Raw genomic sequence first — 18,862 nt, 5'->3', positions numbered from 1 at the left:
GTTACAGAAGAACTGATGTTCATTCACAGCCTCTGCTTAGTGTTTCCTACTGGCAGGCTTCAAACTATTTCCAGCTTCTCACACAACCCCCCCCCGGATTGCCTTGCAGAGGCAATGAGTATTAAAATTAGTGGAGCAGGGATTACCCTCTGAGACTCCTAACAGAGCAGCTTTGGATGTTGGAGGAGTAAGAGGAATGGGCTGCACAACAGGTTCTCCTTAACTGGCATCTCCTTCTGCCACTATTGAAGAGAAGATGGCATTCCGGACTAAGTAGATCACATAACACTTTTTACATTTATTTCTTACATTCCATTCTTCCCCCTTACTCAACAGAGCTTGATTATGCACATAGGTGAGAAGTCTAATATTGACAATGTGAAGATTAGATTTCTTACCTGCAGTTTTTAAAATCTTCAGATCTGCTTTGATTGTTATGGCTATTTACTCTTGTGAATGAATTTTGTACAGGCATATGATAACGAATAAAAATGCTAATATAATGGAAGAAGAATATAATATAATCTCAAATAACATATTAAATACATATGATATACCCCACAGCACATACGATCTGTCCCACAGAGGAGGTTGACTTGCAAAAAGCCAGTACCTTCATTGGTGATCTGCCAGCAGGAGAAGGGGAAACAGAGGCTATGTGTCTTGCTGGTGATGCTGTAAAGTCAGAAAGATTCCAATGCAGTCTTTGTATTACAGTTTTCATTAAGAAATCTTCTAAAGAGGTAAGAGATCATTCTACCCACAAATATCTCTAGTTCTCTCTGTGTACTGGCTCAGTAGTTGCAAGTAGTCTTAACAATTCTGTTTCTTTTTTCAGGATTGTCTTGCCATACAACAAACAAAGCGTAAGAAATTCCTTCAGCCATCCTCCATGGCAAATTTTCTATCATGTAAATTTGTTTATACCCAAACAAACAATAACAGGATTTAAAGAAAGTATTTTCTGCTCCCCCTTTTCCCTCCTCTTTTTCCTAAGAAATATATTCCATATTTTAATGTCAAATAAGAAAAAATACAATACAGAAGGCACTTTGAGGCATAAGGCTGAAACTTCTAGAAGTTTCCTCTCCCTTGAGAACAATTATATTTATAATACCACTTAATCTGTCTGTTCTTTACGTGAAAATTAGTCTTTTGAAGGGCAAATTAGTTATAGTAGCGGAACTCACATACTTCCATGACTGCTGAGCATTTTCTGGCAAGTAAGATTCTTTTTCATTAACGATCATTTCCAATTGCTAGCCTCTAATTATTGTACGATCAAAAGATTAAGTTTGATCATCCGCCCTACTATCAGAATAAAGTGTCTGAAATTCCTCAGTCATTAAGTGAAGAGGCAGAGTACTGAAAACAGAATGCTACAAATAAGCTTAATGAGAAGAAAATATACGCAGTTCTACAGCCTTCCATGTCAGTAACTGAATAATAAACTAGCCTGCCCAGAAAGTTTTATGTTAGAGTGGAAAGAATCTAAGCCCTCAAGTAAATCATTTTTTGATTGGATTTTAGACCAAAATGTTCATTAACTCACCCGTCTGTGCAGGTCTCGGTGGTACAGGAGGAGATATAAGCTTCCCACTGTCTGATGTGTTTCTGGCTTCTTTCCCACTGTCCAGGCTCCAGCTGCTGGGAGTGGCGTTTACAGCTGGAAGAGAATACAAAAGCTGACACAGGCATCACCACTTCTAGCTGTCACATTCAGGCTCTCTGACTTGCCTTTCTTTGTTTGGCTACAAATGTACAGAATGAAAATTAACAGCATGCCTAAAAAGCTCTCACGCTTACATCAGGATTTGAAAGGCTCTTAAATAATACCTGTCAGTCTCCTGGCTTGCCTAACCTATGCATTTGGCCCTTGGGTCAGTTTGAGGCTGTATAGCAGTTTGGACCATCGATAACAACAGCAGTTGAGATAGCGCACTGCTGTGCTGCAAATCCATCCACAAAGGGATATAAGCTTGAAGCCTGTTAATATTATCGGTTTATCTTTGTACCAGGCCCCTATTTAGAAGTTTCTAGGCAGATGAGGACGGATTATTTATATTCTGTTTCCATTAACTCATTTTATATACAGAGTGGACTAAAGATGGGAACTCGCCAAATTCTAATCAATGTCCCTCAGAAAGCCTTCAGTGCTAGCAGGCTTTTGTTGCCAGAACTGAAAGAAGGAGGAAAGAAGGGCACAAAATTGAGGGAGTGAGAATGAGGAGAAATAAAAGTGTTTGAAGAAAACTGAATAAGTTATTATAGATTAGCACAATTTGTATATGCTGTTTGTATACATGAGCCAGGATCATGCAAATCAAATATCACCTATCATATCTAAAACTGGCTGTTCTGTGTTACTTTTACCAAACACCATGACTTTAATTGAATGATCCCCATAAGGCCGGGAACAGCTTCCATACTAAAACTGGATCATTACTTGTCTTCATACAGTCACTACTATTGGAAAGAACAAGTCAGACAGAAAGTTAGGGCATTTAACATGAGCAGCACACTAACTAAAAATCTGCACTTTTTCTTACACGTCCTGAGAACAGTGAAAAAGCTGCTTCCAAAGAAAACTAACAAAAAAAAAAAAAAAAAAAAGGGACAAACAAGTTACAAAAAACAAACGCTGGGAGGTGAAGAATTCCTGAGACCTTTAAACCCCAAACCTCTTCCACCAAATTCAAAGCTTTTTCAGGAAATAACATGATCGTGCCTGGCTTTGACAGTTTCCTTGTCATCCGCTTGTACCACACGTGTGAGAAGAGACCCACCTACATGGACTTTGTGCTCATTTACGAAGATGAACTGAAAAGCAAAGTACTGCTGCTAAACACTAAGTGATGTTATCAGTTATTGCTATTGTAGCAACATTAATGTATTTCAGAAGGACTGGAATGGCAATTTGCTACTCTATACAAGACTTAACACAAAAAGTACAGTACAAATAACATTTTATAGCTGTAACAATATTGGTACAGCATAATTGCACGTTAATTGACCCTGAGAACAGCACACAGAATAATCAGTCTATTTTCTAGAAGATCGTTTTGCCTTTTTATTGTCAGAGCATGCAATTCATTGTTTGCTTTTTATTGCAAGCTGTCACCTGGCAGTGCGTTTTTGCCTTCATCCTAAAAATGACTTGGCACCAGGCCTGGGTAATTCAAATTCCTGAATCTATTGAGAAGCCATTTTTTGCTTTCAAGTTACCCAAGCAGTTAGTTTTTTGGACTGCTTAAGTCTCCGGGAGACAGCATTTATCTTAACAACTCTACAGTGTACTTGGCTGCATAGGCCATTACAAAAGCTTTGACATTTTCACATTATATTATTTTACATTTTTTGTTCTGTGAAAAATTTTACATCGGAGGATGTACAAATACTTATACAAATCAGCTCTTAGTGAACAAAATCTGATTCCTAGCCAGCTCTTGTTATAGTTTTGAAATGTTCGTAATACATCTATTTTGTTGAAACCTTAAATCATGGTGCAACAAAGGGTAGCACTTAATGATATTATGGAGTATATAATGGATACAGGGCGTATAACAAAATCCTGGAAAACAACTTTGCCAACAATACTGAATTTCCCCATGTGAAAAATTATAGAAGAAAATACTTTGTTTATTGACATTCACAGGTTTCTTATTTACTCAAGTTAGGCCAAAGCGTAACCAAATCACATTTGTCCAGGGGATTTGCAGGCAGACAACTTCAGAACTCTGCCCATTTCTTTAGCTTCCTATTGCCCCAGACTTCATCTTCTCTAGGCTTCAGCTGTCTACACTTCTCTCTAACATCACAGTTAGATGGAGGAAGGACAGATTTCTCAAGCAGCCTGCTGCAACATTCTACTGCACCATCCCTTTCTGTGAACCTTTGGGCCCTTCGGAGCACAACGCTCAGTCCAAACAGACACTGCTTTTCCCGTTTTTTGGCAGTGTTTTGAAACTTAAGAATGTTAGCATGTTTTATTTGTGAGAGCTGCTCTGAAAGAAATTGCTCCTATGTTATTATGTTGGCACACGGCATCAGAGGTGGATGTTGGTGGTACTGCTGAACCTTCTCACCAATATCCCGTTACATTTTGTTGCCGTGAGACAGACGGCAGCAAAGGAACAATCTGACAGAATGGTATCTGACATGGAAGTGCCTATGAAGCAAAAAGGGTGCCAATGAATTTCTCCATGCAAAAAAAAAAATGGCACCGTTTGTAAAGGACCAACAAAAAAACACTTCCTGCCTTTCTGAGATGTTCTTGGTATACCTCAAACACTTGCAGTGCAAGGCCATCATCATGACAACCAGTTGGAGGCCGCTATTTCTGAGGTATGAGATTCCATGCAAACAGGATAGTCTTACCTCGCTCACAACAACAACTTTTCCTGCAAGAAAATTTTTGCTACAAACTTATTTTTGACAAACTTGTTATTGAGAATTCACTTGTTTATGACCTTGGGATGGTGCACTCACAAACCTAGCAGACATAAAAGGATGCCTGAGAGGGGTCCCACATCATCTTCATCATCATTGATGTTGATGGGTTCAAGACTATGACCTCTTGACATGTGCATTCATCCCCTCATCCCTTCTCTGGCACCAGTAGGCTGACATTGGAACTCCTCAAAATAGACCAGTGATCCTTTTTCTGTCTGTCTCTCTGCCTCTTGTTCTCCCTGTTTCTCTCAATTTCTTTTGTGAGTGATCTCTTTTCTCTGTCCATCTCTCTGTCTCCTTTGCTCAGTCCATTTTCCTCCATTTTCTCCTTCTGTTCTTTTTATCTCAAAGTTGTTAAGTAATTGCAAGATTTACTTCCTTAGAAGTCATAGCTCTTGTAAAGTCATTAAGTCATAAAGTTGTTAAGTAATTGTGAGACTGATTTTGGTTTCTTAAGGTTGTATAGTTTAGCTCCACAGTTTAAGATAGATTTTCGGTGTGCCATCTCAAGTCATGTTATTTAGCTGTGCAGGTAGGACAGATTTAATTCTTACAGTGCCAGTATTTCTGTGATAATCGTGTGCCAAAATCTGGGGATAACTGCAGAAAATAGATTCTCATTAAAACTGATGATTGTGTATGGATCTCCGCATGTCATATCTTATGGACAGGACATGACACTGCTAACATTCACTGATGCTTGCTGATCAGTTATGGAGACCTAACAGTGGATGTGAGCAGAGTGAGGCGGTGGGTGGTGTGTATCAGCTGCAGTGACAGAGACATGAAAGACAAGCCACATTCCAGACAGCTATGCACAGCTGTCACAGCACAGAAGTAATAGCGTCTCTATCAGCTCACCCACATGAATTGGCTAAGGGTGGTGACTGCATTGAAAAACAGTGTTTTGTAGCTGAAAATTTGCTCTATCAAGTAGCGTTATTGTGCTTTTTGTATGTGCTGTAGTTTCCATGGAATTAAATAGAGGCACTACTTTTGGAGAGACCTATGTAATATTTTGAAACTCAGAGATGATGTTATATGCTCAAGACAACATGCATTATATTTTCATTGACTACCAAGGTTAGTATGGTGCAAAATTTCCACTCACCTTTGTCAGGGCCAGGTAGATTAGAATCACTTCGTGGCAAAGCACCGTCTCCAATATGATTAAACAACATTCTCTGTAAATCAAGACCAGAATGGTTTATTCATAATTGCAGTTATATGTGTAACCTTTGAGAGAACAAATACATTTTTGTTATTATCCCTACTACACGGGACTACTTGGAGGTAGAGTGATAAACATCACCTAAGAACATAAATACTTGAATAAAAATGCGTACACAAATAAGGTGTATACCTAGTCTGAAAACTGTACACACTGAAATCAGTGGGAGGATTATATAACATACTGAATTCTGACAGTTTTCTGCTCCCTGAATGACAAAATGAGGCTCAGTCCTCAGTCAGGTATCTGACTGAGTTAACCTGACTGAATACAAAACACACGGAGGAACTGATTTGCTATTATCTTTGAAAAGCATTATGTGTTATTTTCAATGCTAACCTTTTTCTACCAGTATCACTCTTGCTTCTCTTCAGCAAGAGACCTGATCAGAGTCTCTTTTTCTTTCTTTTTGGATTGATTTTAAAAAATAATCACAGTAAATTTATGAAAAGATTTTATAATTCCACCAATCATTTCTTCTGGCAACATTCAAATAATCAGTGGGTCTCTGTTTTATCTTGACAACAGGAACAAGCAACATACAGTCAATCCCAAAAGTAATACAGATGTACATTCCAAAGGAAACAAGAACAGAGTAAACATTATGTTTGTTGTTTTTTTTTAAGAAAAAAATGAGGAAATATGTGAAATCCAAATCTATTAATCTCTATTCTCCTATCTCCTCCCAGTGTTCACAAAGGCACTGTTCCAAGTCATCGAGGCACGATGCTATGGTTTCACACAATGGCAAATGCTGCTGCAGAGCTATTATCATGGATCTAACATATTGCAGCTCTGTGTTAGAGAATGAGGGACAGATACTTAGCCAATCCTACTTGATTTAAAACATCTCATCAGAGAATGTGTTGATAGATTTTGAGTAGACCGGGTTTGCTGTCTGTGCATCATCTCTTCTCCCAGAGCTACCATTAAACTGAAGTGGCGTAACTACATGTTTACCGACAGAAATTGTGATCATATATTCCTGCCTGATCTGGATCAAATGTTCACTGCATAGAGAATCTGTGTTATATTAGGACCTGGTGGGCAAGTGTGGTGACGTTGCTGAAATCTCTTATGTTGTGAAGCTCAAGAGCAGAAGTTGAAAAAGCAACTGAAATTGGGGAAGCTGAAAGAGGCAAAAAGCTTCATGATTTACAGAGAAATGAGGACATATTGAAGCAATGGAATATAAAACCATACAGAAGAGCAAGAGCAATCACAGGATATTTAATGAAACTCAAAAGAATCAAGAACATGAAAGCCAAAAAGCTCCACTAAGAAGAAGTAAAGCACAAAAACTAAAGAACCAGTCAACAACAAGAGACATTCACCCTCAGCGTATGGGAGGAGCTAAAGACACACCATACAACTGCTCAGCCAGAGATCAAAAAGCAATCACAAACAGATGATGACCAAACACAGCTGTACATAGATGACCTTGAGCAGCAATTTCAATGAAGGGATCAGATGAAGTACCGCTGTGGTATGGTTCTATGCAATCCATCCAACTTCCTTAAAAGAGAGAGCTGGATTTGGACTTGAAAAACATGAATTTGCCTGTGCATCTCATTCCTCCAGGTTGAAATCTACTGTGAACCTTGCATTCATCAAGCCAAAGACATTCATAAGTGGGTGATCTTTTTCTCATGACTGTAGTGTGAAGCTCTAACCAAGACTGTAAAAGTTAACTTTTGTTAGAATAAAAACAGAGAGTGTGAGTTAAAACTTGACCATCTAAATTCTGATAAGAGTTCCAGGTGCTTCTTAAGATATATCTCCTTACAATTGTCCTGAGGATTTCTTTTTTCCATTTTCCTCATGAGGCAAAGAATCAGAACTTGCCTTCTGATCACAGTTCATTTTTAACGCTCAGAAAACAGAGCATCAGAGAAAGAAATTGCACCTTTTCCCAGAAAGATACATCCTCATTCATGGTTATAAGGGTAAAACTGTCAGATCTTCTCATCTTTGAAACATGCTTCACTGTACAAGCAAGATAATTTTCTACTTACCCTCTCTTGGGACACTGAGGGTAGAGACAGATTGGGAGATTTTGCTGCCAGGCGAGTCTCTGAGAGCGTGGAGGCTGGGCATACATGCTCCTCAGCCTCCCTTATCGAATCTCGGGTGGAGTGGGGAACAGAAGCCGCATTCCACTTGGCAAAGCAAGAGTTTGCAGTCTGGGAGCAAAAATGGGATAATTTTTCTTTGCGGCAAGCTGTAAAACCGCATTATTTAAAGAACACCTCCTGATCTTTCCTGTACATTGGTTTGGCTCCACTAGTGAGAACGTGCCCAGTTGATATACCAGCAAGCAATTACTGACACCTGTTGTTAAGTCTCGCTCAGCTTTAATAATAATTAAGCCCTCAGGTAACAGCATGAGGACTTCAACAGAAAAGAGGAAAAAGTTAAATCAAGAGCCAATTCAATAACTGAAGAAGAAAGAGACAAGAACACAATAACTACAGAGAAACCAGAAATCCAATTCTAAAATTCTATCAGAGTTAAAACTTCTGGTGGAAATGAGAGCTACTGCTGAAAAGAGGGCCTTTCACAGGATACTTATGTTTTCTTCTTTTTCAGCTTCAGCAAGATGTACATAGTGTGATATTGTGGATTGAAACAGCATCTACATAAAAGGAAAACTTTAGGAAAACAGGTCCATTTAGAAGAAAAGATGAAATAAGGATTCAAAACTGCCTAGCTTACCAAGCCCATTTTGCATTTCAGATAACTCAAAAGATTAAAATTTTATACAGACCTATGCACCAGTAATTTTAAGATAAGGACTCAACTCATTATTTCCTCTGGAGCAACAAAACATCATTCTTTTCCAAAACTCTGCTGAAAATAGGAATTGCCACATGGAGTGGGTTACGATCTCACAGTGGCTAGGATTATCTATTTCAGAACAAACTGAGGGAAGTTTCCAGTTTTTCTTCTTCCCTAGATTGAGCAAACACTGCTGTTTCAGACAATCGGGGTATGCAGGTCTTTTTCCAATAAAAGTAAATATCAGAACTAGATCTCAACCTTAAAAAGGAAGCAGATATGTAACCAAATACAGTATACTCTCTTCACATCTCTTTTGTGTGTGTGTTAAGAAGCTTTCTGTTTATAGAAGCAAACAAACAAAAAAAAACCCTGAAAATTAACAGCACTGAGCAGACAGTGAAACTGCTCAAAGTTCAACAAGTGCCTTTATCATCTTCTTAAGTAGAGTTAAGAAGTTATCTTCCTACCTGTGAGGCTTCCAAAGAAGTAGGGTAGATGGCACTGCAGGGTCGCTCTCTGGGGGACAGGCAAGAGTTTTCTCGGGAATGCTTATGTTTGTCAGATAACAGAGGAGAGGCTAGAACATAAATGTGTCAAGTGATTCACACACTGAAATTCAGTCATCTCAGTTCTATATGACTACTTATGACAAACAAATCATCAGCCGCTACTAATGCTCATTCTTCAACAACAACAACAACAACAACAACAAAAGCAGCTGAATTTGATGTCTGGTGACATCATGCAAAAATTATTTAAGGATTCAAGATGATCAATAATTCAATAATGATCAAGAATCATTTAATTCACTTTACCACAGGAGCACTGACCTCTTGCACTGGATGGAGCAGAACTGGTCACATTAGGTGAAGCAGAATGAGTGGAGCTCAAGCTTGAGGTAGACGGACTAGGCTGCATATGGAAAAAACAGTGTTGTTACCACATCATACTTATCAGTTTGGAAAGAAAAATTTTTAATATATTTCACCCAAACTTTTTTTTTTTACTGTCAAACAAAGAACTAATAATTTCTTAGTGATTTTTCAGCAAAACAGTGTAAAGAACATTAATGTAACTACACAAAAAGATTTAGTACAGTATCAAATAAATAGAAATACAATTAATATATTAACATAATTACATCACTGTGATTACTGAATAGAAAAGTCTAGGAAAAGTCAGATCATTTTGCATAGTACATTGAATTTGTCAAAAATGCTTACTCAAAGTTTGAAAGAAACTGTTACATAAAAATTGTTCTTCTTAAGTCAAGGAGGCTAACAGCCCATTTAAATATTTGTTTTTAAAATGCATCAGCAGTAATTTTTAGATTTCTGAATGAACTAATAGAAGCATTAATTTAGTAAATAACTTCACAAGAAAAACAAAAAAAGTAGTTTGAAGAATGACAATAATTTGTACCTGCATGTTAAAAACTTCATCAGAGCTTTCTGACTGCCCAGTGATATTGCTGACTTCAGCAGAAGCTTGGGATGACAGTGATGAGGATGAATACCGATTGACAGCTGGGTAACTCAAAGGACTATTTCAAAAATAATGAAACATAAAATGATTTACTCTAGTTGTCAATCATAATTTTTCATGTGAAAACAATACATGCTATTAATCTCCACAATTTAATCTAAATTTTCTAAAGAGGAACAAGAGGGAAAAGAGAGACAGAAGCAGCCATTCATACCTGAAGATACTTCAGACTGACCTTAGAGAAAGTACACACACAGTAAAAATATTCTATGGATCATCTTCCGTGAGTAACAAAATCTATCAATTTCTAGTAATTTAACTTGCCTGCGTCGCGGTATTACCCGAGCACCATCTGGACTCATAGAAACAGGTATTGAGTTTCGACACACACGAGGACTTCCATTCGGAAAATGAATAGGGCTAGCTTGTACACAGGCAGAATATTCCTGCAAGTTGTTAAAAGAAGATTAATTGAAATGAACGTTTAATTGAGTAGTTATATCTGCATTTTATCTTTCCAAGAAGGACTTGAGGGGCCTGGTGGATGAAAAGCTGTACATGAGCCAGCAGTATGCTCTTACAGCTCAGAGGGCCAACGGTATCAAAAGAGGGGTAGCCAGCAGGGCAAGGGAGGTGACTGTCCCCTTCTGCTCTGCCCTCATTAAGTCCCACCTGAAGTACTGCGTTCAGGTCTGGAGCCTTCAGCACAAGAAAGGCAGAGGCCACGAAGACAATGAGAGGGCTGGAGCACCTCTCCAGAAGAAAGGTTGAGGGAGCTGGGCTTGTTCAGCTGGAGAAAAGAGGACTCCAGGGAGACCTCACTGTGGCCTTCCAGTACTTAGAGGGAGTTTAGAAGCGTGAAGGAGGCCAACTTTTTACACGGTCTAATAGTAATAGGACAAGGGATATTTATGTTAGGTGTTAGGAAGAAATTCTTTAGTCAGAGGGTTTGGGTCCCTTCGAATCCAAACCATTCTATGATTTTAGATTAGTCTCATCATTAGAAAAAATATTTTTTTCAAAAAAAAAAAAATATTTTGACTTTTTGCTGATGATACTTTCCCTGTAGTCAAACATGACTATCTAGCTGTAGGTGCCACCGTTCAATGCAGGGGAGTTGGACTTTTAATGGTCCCTTCCAATTCTAAGGATTCTATGATTTTTCTCTGCACTGCGTGGAAAGTTTATTATCTTTCCCTATGCTCTGTGATACTGTAATTCTGTAAGATGTAATGCGGACAAACAACCAAAAGATGTCACTATTTGTTGCTTAGGAAAATTAACCACCGTTACTGCAGCTAGACTGTCTTCTGGTTCATCTGTGCACCTGCTCATGTACCTGTATTCCCAAGCTAGACTTCATCACAAAGAACTGATCCACCAGCTTTTTGTGCAAAGGCCTCATGTCCTGGGGCACAAACTTCTCATGTACAGCTAAGCCAAACTCCAGGATTTGGGCCTGTAGGACAGTCAGGAGGAAGAAGAAGAAAAAATACATTTTAGACCACTTTTCTTTACACTTCTATCTTTTGAACAACCCAAAAAATATCTTATGAATCCAAACAAACAACAAAAAATAAAAAAAAAACCAACACTAAAATGTGTATTAAAATAATTTGTTTGCACCCCTGAGAGACCTGTAATCAAAGCAGATCTAAAAGTCTAAGACCAAAAAATCAGTGACACAAAATAGGACTGACGTTTCTTCTCATTTTACCTGGGCAACCCCGCCCACAGCAGGAGGTTGGATGGTTCTACGATTATATGAATTGATAACCTCTGAATTATAAATTAAAAGAGTTAGCAATTTTAACCCCTAACTTGAAAAACGCTGCAATGTAACATTAATATACATTACCTAAATTACAATGAGCGTAGTGAGCCTACTTTTGTTTATACTCTGAATATCTGTGCCTTCAGCTGATCTGACCAAAAGATATCACTACACTAACAAAAAAAAAAAAAGGAATTTCCATCTTGCCAAATTCCAATACCCTGAAATTTCAACATGCTGAATAGAGTACAGATAGGTAAAAGTCAGTTAAAAGAACTGAAATGGTATGATAAATTGATCAAAATAATTTGTTTCAGCATTTCCAGCCTTCTTATATGTAATCTGTATACTTAGACTGAATTACAATGGTTAGGTCTCTGCATCCTGACATTTTCTGAGGGATAGGGAAGATGGAAACATTCTCCTTTCATCTCTCTCATGGAAAAGTTCTAAATCTTCTCCTTCAATGTCTAACTTGCAAATGTTTGGTTTATTCATCTTCTCTTAAAAAGAGAATGTTTTAAGTTTAATCATTTGGCTTATTGCATAAGCAAATCAATATCTAGGGATAATTTTATAATCATCTTGCTTTGCTGAAACAAACATAAACAAAGATTAAAATAAATAATAATTAAGAAACCCAGCAACTGTTTTATAACATAATCTAATTCTAGAACCTGTGACTTTCATCAATTCATACACAGTTCATTTATTTTTAATTTCAAAATTTTTGGTAGCAAATTCTACGTGAATATTCATGGTATCAGGACTACAATAAAAAGGAAAATGAAGAAATAACAGAATAATTACTTAGTGCATAAAAATTCAATTCTGTGATTGTATCACCTGGTGTTTATTTTAGTGCCTAACCAGACAGGCAATTGTTATTAGTGTTATTAGATATCTTCCACTGTGTGTGCGTGTCCTCATATACTAAACACTATAGTAAAAATGATGTTCTGCCCTAGTGGTAAAACACAATGTACAAATATTTGCTTAAGCCAAACCATTTGCTGAGAATACTGTTTATTCTGTAGTAGTACTAAAATACATTGTGCAAATATTTGCACATGATCAGCACTGTATAAAAACGTGACTCTTGTTCAACTCTTAATTTATAATAGTTTGAAGTGCTTCAGAGGGACAGGAGGAACTAGTGAGAATATATTAACATGACCTGGAAACCTGCTTATATACGAAGCTGCTGTCTATTTGCAAACTAATTCAGAAAATACTGAAGACCACTAAGCAGTTAGTAACCTGTGCAACCTGATGTAGCGAGCTTACTTTGGCAGGGGGGTTGGACTCTATGATCTCTGGAGGTCCCTTCCAACCCCTACAATTCTGTGATTCTGTAACCTCTGACATTTTGTACTTTATTTTGGGACACATCATTTCAGCTAGAACAGCTGCGCGGCTGACCTAGCCAGGATTTTTCCCCACTTCACCTGCTCAAGCATCAGCTCCCTCAAGCGTGTAATCTTCTCTCCATCTTCTGGATGATTCAAAACATATTCTTTGACAAAGAATGCCTAAAGGAAAACAAAACAAACAAAAAATATATCACAAAATAACAAAGCAACAAAGCAAGTAGAAACAAATCTTGTATGTTGTTTTTTGGTTGTTTTTTTTCTTAACCAACAGTTTCTTCATGGTATTTTTGAAACAAAAGCTCTTTTTGCAATGCTAAATGAGTAATTATTCATTTCTGCATTGGTGGAGAGTATGGATAAATAAAATGTAGCCATTCTTGAAGTGGAATTCAACCAGTTGTTCAATATCCTGGAAAGATCCTGAATCAAATCTGGAAACTGGTAAATCACAGATGAAATGAAACACAGGTCACGTGAACAAAATACCTCTCTCTCATTGACTGTGAACTAGGAGCTTCAAATAACTGCAAAGAGTTAGACCAGAAGCATTTTCATACTAGGAGGTTTGCTATTGCTTAAATACAAAGGTACTCTAAGAACAGCATGGAATTGTAAGCTACTATATGCATCAGAACCGTGCCAGTATCTTATGCACTCTTATAATTAATATTTGAAAGAACTCATGATGACATTGATTTCAGAAAGCCACACTTTTTCACTTCAGGAGCATCTGACAAACAATACATGAGTGTGTTTGTGTCATGAGCTTACATGTCTTTCCATCCTACTTCCAGTGCTCTATTTGTACCAGTCATAATACTCTGAAGTAATTTTTATCTACCAGCCATAGCCTGGACATAACAGTCACCTTTATGTTCATAGTTGTATCTTACTTAGCATGGCACCTATCCTATCCTACAAGGGGACAGTACTGAATTTACAACTCTGCTTAGCTCTGTTCTATAAAGAAAATACCCAGCTGCTCATGTGAGAGATTTACAGACCTTCTTAGAAGTGCATTTGTCACAAAAGATCTCCGTTCACATACACAGTTTCTCTCCATAGAACAGAGAGGATAATAGTGGCTGCTTTGTGCTGTTTCCCACTTGTCTTAGTGATTCACTCATATAGCCTTTACAAGGCCATCCATCCAACTTCAGCTATTAAAATTTTTGCCGTGCATAATGATTTGTAAATATAGGCAACAGTGGAGCTGGAGATTAATATACCTCATTCCTCTGACAGTTCCAAAATTTCATGCTGTGGCAACTCATGAGACCTGTCTAGAAAATGCCGATACTGTAGCGAAGAATATTTATTTTACATGTCTCTCTCACTGCAGATAAGTCAACATGAAGTCTTATAGGTTTAAACTGCAAAAAGGAGCCCTCTGATACTGCTTGTTAAATTCTCAAATCCCAAACTTCTGACAGCTGCTTTTTTTCCCCCTCATCTAAAATCTTGATGTGTTTTCAATATTGAGCAGGTGGTGTCCCAGTAGTTTTGGGCTGAGATTTATACAGAACTGCAAGAACTGTGGGATGAGTCAGAGATGTAATAATTTAACTTTAAGCAAAATCCCCAGTATTTTAAGAGGAAAAAAATAATCAGAATTCAACTAAATCCAGTAAGTCTTGGAGCCCGTGGTTTCCAATAATTAAACATGAAAGTGCTTCTACTCAGTTCAGTGCATATGCAAAGGAATTAAAAGAAAAATATGTTATAGCACAAAATGCAATGTGAGAGGTGTTAACAGGCACAAAACACACTTCATGCTTTTTAGTATACATCATACAGAAAGATATTACATAAGAGCTATCCCTTCTCTAGATTTTCCTGGGATGTATTTCTGTACTAAAACCAGTGAAGGAAAGGGTAGCTCTAACAGACGTAATATCAGCCAAATTACTGCAGTTGGAAACAACCCCTTTTTATCCTATCAGGAGAAAAGATGGGGAAGGAAAAAAGCAGAATCAAGAAGGCAGCAGTGGACCAAAAGGGATTATTTGCTAGATCTTTTACTTTTTAAAGCTGGGAAGTTGCCAAAAGGGAAATAAAGCATCTGTAAAGACACGGTCATACTTACCTCAAGACCACATGCTTGGTGAAACATACATGTTGTAATGTCCTATCTTAGATATACAGCCAAAGAGAGAGAGAGAGAAAGAGGTAGAGGACAAAAGGGAATAAAAAGCTACAAACGAAGACTATCTAGGAGACCAAGAATTGCAGCTAAGAACAGTAAAAAGAACGGAATGAGTTGGAACCTTCAATACGCTCGCGAATAATGGAGAACTGTGCAGAGACCAGCTCAGATGAAACTCATCTATACTGCTAATTCAAACCAGACATAGCTCTGACATTGCTTTGCTAAATAAGTTTTGTTGTCCTTTTTCCTTAAAGGCAGCTGGGAGACACCAAACATGGTATTGTTTTACCTTAGCCCCACAGCTTTCATAAATGCTGTATTATTAATGACAGTTTCTAACACTACAGCAGAATCAAATCTCTTGTAGTTTAACTTAAATGCAGCTTTATCAAATTTACCTCTGTTGAATGAACAACAAATTTTACAGCTTTTAAGACAAGTGGGTGGTTATTCAACTTGAAATTTGCAGTGGAAAAGGCACACATAGCCAATTCAAGTATTTCAAAAGACTACTGTGACAAACTAGGAGATCAAGCTAGGATGAGAAAAATAGCCCTCCTTTCTTTTTATTGCTGTTTCAAAATCTCACATAACTTTGTGAAAATATATCATCCCAAACATTTAAGCTTTTCTTAAAATGATTCAGAGATTATGATAACCAGGCACAGCTTCTGGGGACAAATCTAGCACTGAGATAGAAGTTTGGATATTTTACATGTATAGCAGTTACAGCTCACTAGATTTTTCCAGAAAACAGTTCTCCTCTAGGATAGAGAGGCAGAAGAATAAGGATATAGAAAAATGACTCCATGAGATAAATATATTTGTAATTATGAACTATTTCTCTTAAATCAGAACATCATCTCACAAAAGGAAATATGCTGGTCAGCCAGAAGTGTCTCCTTACTTGGGTTGGGGTGTGTACATATTACAGCAATATAGTTAGAACTGACTACTTCTAAGGAAAGATCATGATAAAGAAAAGCACTAACCACTAAAGAATACAAGGTGAATGTGAATGTTCTCATCACTGGAGTGTGTTTGTGAGATTATCTGCAGCAAACAGTTGTTTCCATAAAGCTATATATATTTAGCATCAGCTCACACCTGAACTGCAATATAGCTGTAACTAAATGTATACTTTATAATAGTTTCTGTCCTCAATTCATACAGAATTTATCAGTTCAGAGAAATAATTAGAAAGAAATAGTCTTCTAACAGATTTTTAATAAACACAAAATAAATTGCTCACCTCTTGGTATCTAGTAACACCACCATTAACTGCTGCATCAATGACCCCATTTAGACACATTGTGAGAGGGTTAATGTTTTGCATCTGTCGAGTTTGACACTGACTGATCAGGGTTCTCAGTTGTTGGTTCTTATTTTCTAAGACTTCAATGGCATTCTCAAGGGGACTCATTTCCACCTGAAAGGGGAGTGAGGAAAATCAGTTAAAAGATGAACAATATTAAAGGTAATTTTGTTTATTGAATTCTAAACTTGAGAATAACATTATTCTATGTTGTAGTGTAATAGGACAGAAAGATTTGTTTTCCAACTATAAAATATCTGAACAGAGAGACATCACATAATCAAGGGCAAAGAACCCTTTCTAGCAGGTTAATTATCTGACCTTGGGAGATTGCTCAGCACCTGCTACAAAACACACGCTTCAGCATGTGGTGAAACTTGGGATTTGGGAGTTTTTGTGAATTGACCTTGGTAACTCCAACTGATTAGGGGGGAGGTCAGAGAGTGCTTCATTGCACTTAAGGACACAGAGCAAAGCTTAAGTATGGGTGAGCTAGTTCCCATACCCGACGTATAGTACAGTCAACAGCTAGATAGTATGGATGAGAAGCTGCAATGTAGGCTTTGATGACAATCGAGTTACAGTCAAGGGCAATCACTGAACAGGATGTGCCTATCTTCCAGAGTGTGAGGAAGCTTTGCTCACTGTTGGCATGAACTGCAGGAAAAGCAAAAAGCAGAGAGATGGGAAGAGGGCCTGTAGTTGGCATAACTTACCAAAATATTAAAGCACAAATCTGAGTCATGGCCCAGTACATGCCCAGAAAAAAAAATGAGAGCTAGCTGTAGGAAATGGTGACTATAATGGTAATACAGTAACTGAGGTGGTTCTTCTATATTCCAATTTCCACGGAATCGTTAGTTTGGGGTCATATTAACATAGTAAGGTCTTTGTGGAAGTCAACTGACAAAATCTTGTGCTGCACACAATTTTTTTTTTTTTTTTTCATTTTTTACTAACTTACTTTTTTGGTTTTCTGAAAGACAGTTCAGTTTTACAACAGTAACCCCATAATTAATGGGATTATTGTTAAGATTAGATTCAATAGGAAGGGAAAAAATTACAGATGTTATGTTCTCTGGCTCAACAAGCGACCGATTTTTTACAGATCTTTATACTACAAGCACTCCTTTGAATACATTTGGAAAGTATTTAAGGATTTTCTAAGAAATAAAACAAGGAATGAGAAGAAATTACAATGTGTCAGTAAAAGATTGCTACATTAGACCCTATTCCTACAAGATCTGCATAGGCATTCTTCTGTGCCCATGCTGAGAACTGATAACTTCAACAGAGCTCTAGGTAGAAACAGAGATATACCTACACGGCATTTATTATAGTACAGGGAATAGAGAATACTTACATTTCAGGAATGCTGGAAGACACATTAAACTACAGATATTCTAAGTATTAAATTTTATGCTGAAAGAAGTAGTTTGTTCACAATAAGTATTATCTTTTACCGGGTTATGACTGCCCATCATTGTTCTCAGCTTCTTTTTTCCTTGCCTGTTTAAATGAACCATAAATATGGTTTCTTCGTAATACTTTATAGGATAAAAGAAACTGGCCAACTCAAAATACTTTGTAAATAATTTTGTTGTAGTCAGCTTCAAAACTTGCATAAATAAATTACATCTGGCAATTAATCTTAAGGTTGTTTTCCGATAAGCTATGGATGCAGAAGTAAAGCAACACAACAGACACTGCAATCAGTCTCATACTCACTACTTCACGTTTTTCCACTTCAAACCAGCGAGAGATTCCAGGTAAACTCTGCACCAAGATCAGTGTAGTTCTCTCCACCCATAGGCTCTACAATATACAAAATCAATTTACTTCCCTAATTTACCTCTAGAATTTTCTTGACTATTCACAGTTTTCTTTGTAAATACATCCACTTAACAAACAGCATACATTAAAAAAAAAAAGTATTAATATCCAATAATCTATTGAAATGTCCATCCCAGAAGTCTATGACTTTCACATTTCTCAGTACTTTCTATGATTCTTTACTAAGCAGTAATTTCTGCTGCTTCTCTACTCTTACACACATGGTGCTATTCTGTATTATATATTGTCCCCTCATCTCCAAAAGTCACTCATGACTAAATTAGCATTTTAATATTTCCTTTCTTAGATAATAACTGAGAGTGAGTTCAGAGCAGACCAACTCAGAGCTCTCCTCTGTGAAGTCCTATTTTGAGATTCCAAAATGCATGGATGATAAGATACTCCAATGTAATATTATTAAGTACTTAGTGCAAGAGTCTTATAAAACGACAGTCACGTAAATGGTTAA

The 18,862-nt window shown here is 37.3% G+C and overlaps 1 protein-coding gene across 6 annotated transcripts in view; it reads right to left on the bottom strand.

Moving 5' to 3' along the window:
- The window catches only part of DOCK4 (dedicator of cytokinesis 4), a 246,908-nt gene that overhangs the window by 5,481 nt on the left and 222,565 nt on the right, over positions 1 to 18,862 (bottom strand). For 4 of the 6 annotated variants that reach the window (XM_040651775.2, XM_004937544.4, XM_004937545.5 and 1 more), the window contains 12 exons: positions 18,289 to 18,375; positions 16,498 to 16,674; positions 13,172 to 13,255; positions 11,289 to 11,408; positions 10,274 to 10,395; positions 9,887 to 10,007; positions 9,295 to 9,376; positions 8,932 to 9,041; positions 7,699 to 7,866; positions 5,564 to 5,636; positions 1,553 to 1,666; positions 614 to 675 (listed from right to left, as the gene is read on the bottom strand). In XM_040651775.2, coding sequence (XP_040507709.1) covers positions 614 to 675; positions 1,553 to 1,666; positions 5,564 to 5,636; positions 7,699 to 7,866; positions 8,932 to 9,041; positions 9,295 to 9,376; positions 9,887 to 10,007; positions 10,274 to 10,395; positions 11,289 to 11,408; positions 13,172 to 13,255; positions 16,498 to 16,674; positions 18,289 to 18,375 — 1,320 coding nt within the window. The remainder of the gene's footprint in view (positions 1 to 613; positions 676 to 1,552; positions 1,667 to 5,563; positions 5,637 to 7,698; positions 7,867 to 8,931; positions 9,042 to 9,294; positions 9,377 to 9,886; positions 10,008 to 10,273; positions 10,396 to 11,288; positions 11,409 to 13,171; positions 13,256 to 16,497; positions 16,675 to 18,288; positions 18,376 to 18,862) is intronic. The other 2 variants (XM_004937546.5, XM_416024.8) reach the window with 1 other exon arrangement.

The sequence above is a fragment of the Gallus gallus genome, chromosome 1 (genome assembly GCF_016699485.2).
Source record: "Gallus gallus isolate bGalGal1 chromosome 1, bGalGal1.mat.broiler.GRCg7b, whole genome shotgun sequence".
Classification (NCBI taxonomy): Eukaryota; Metazoa; Chordata; class Aves; order Galliformes; family Phasianidae; genus Gallus; species Gallus gallus.
The sequence above is the reverse complement of the archived record's forward strand: the minus strand, read 5'-3'. Positions and strand labels throughout refer to the sequence as shown.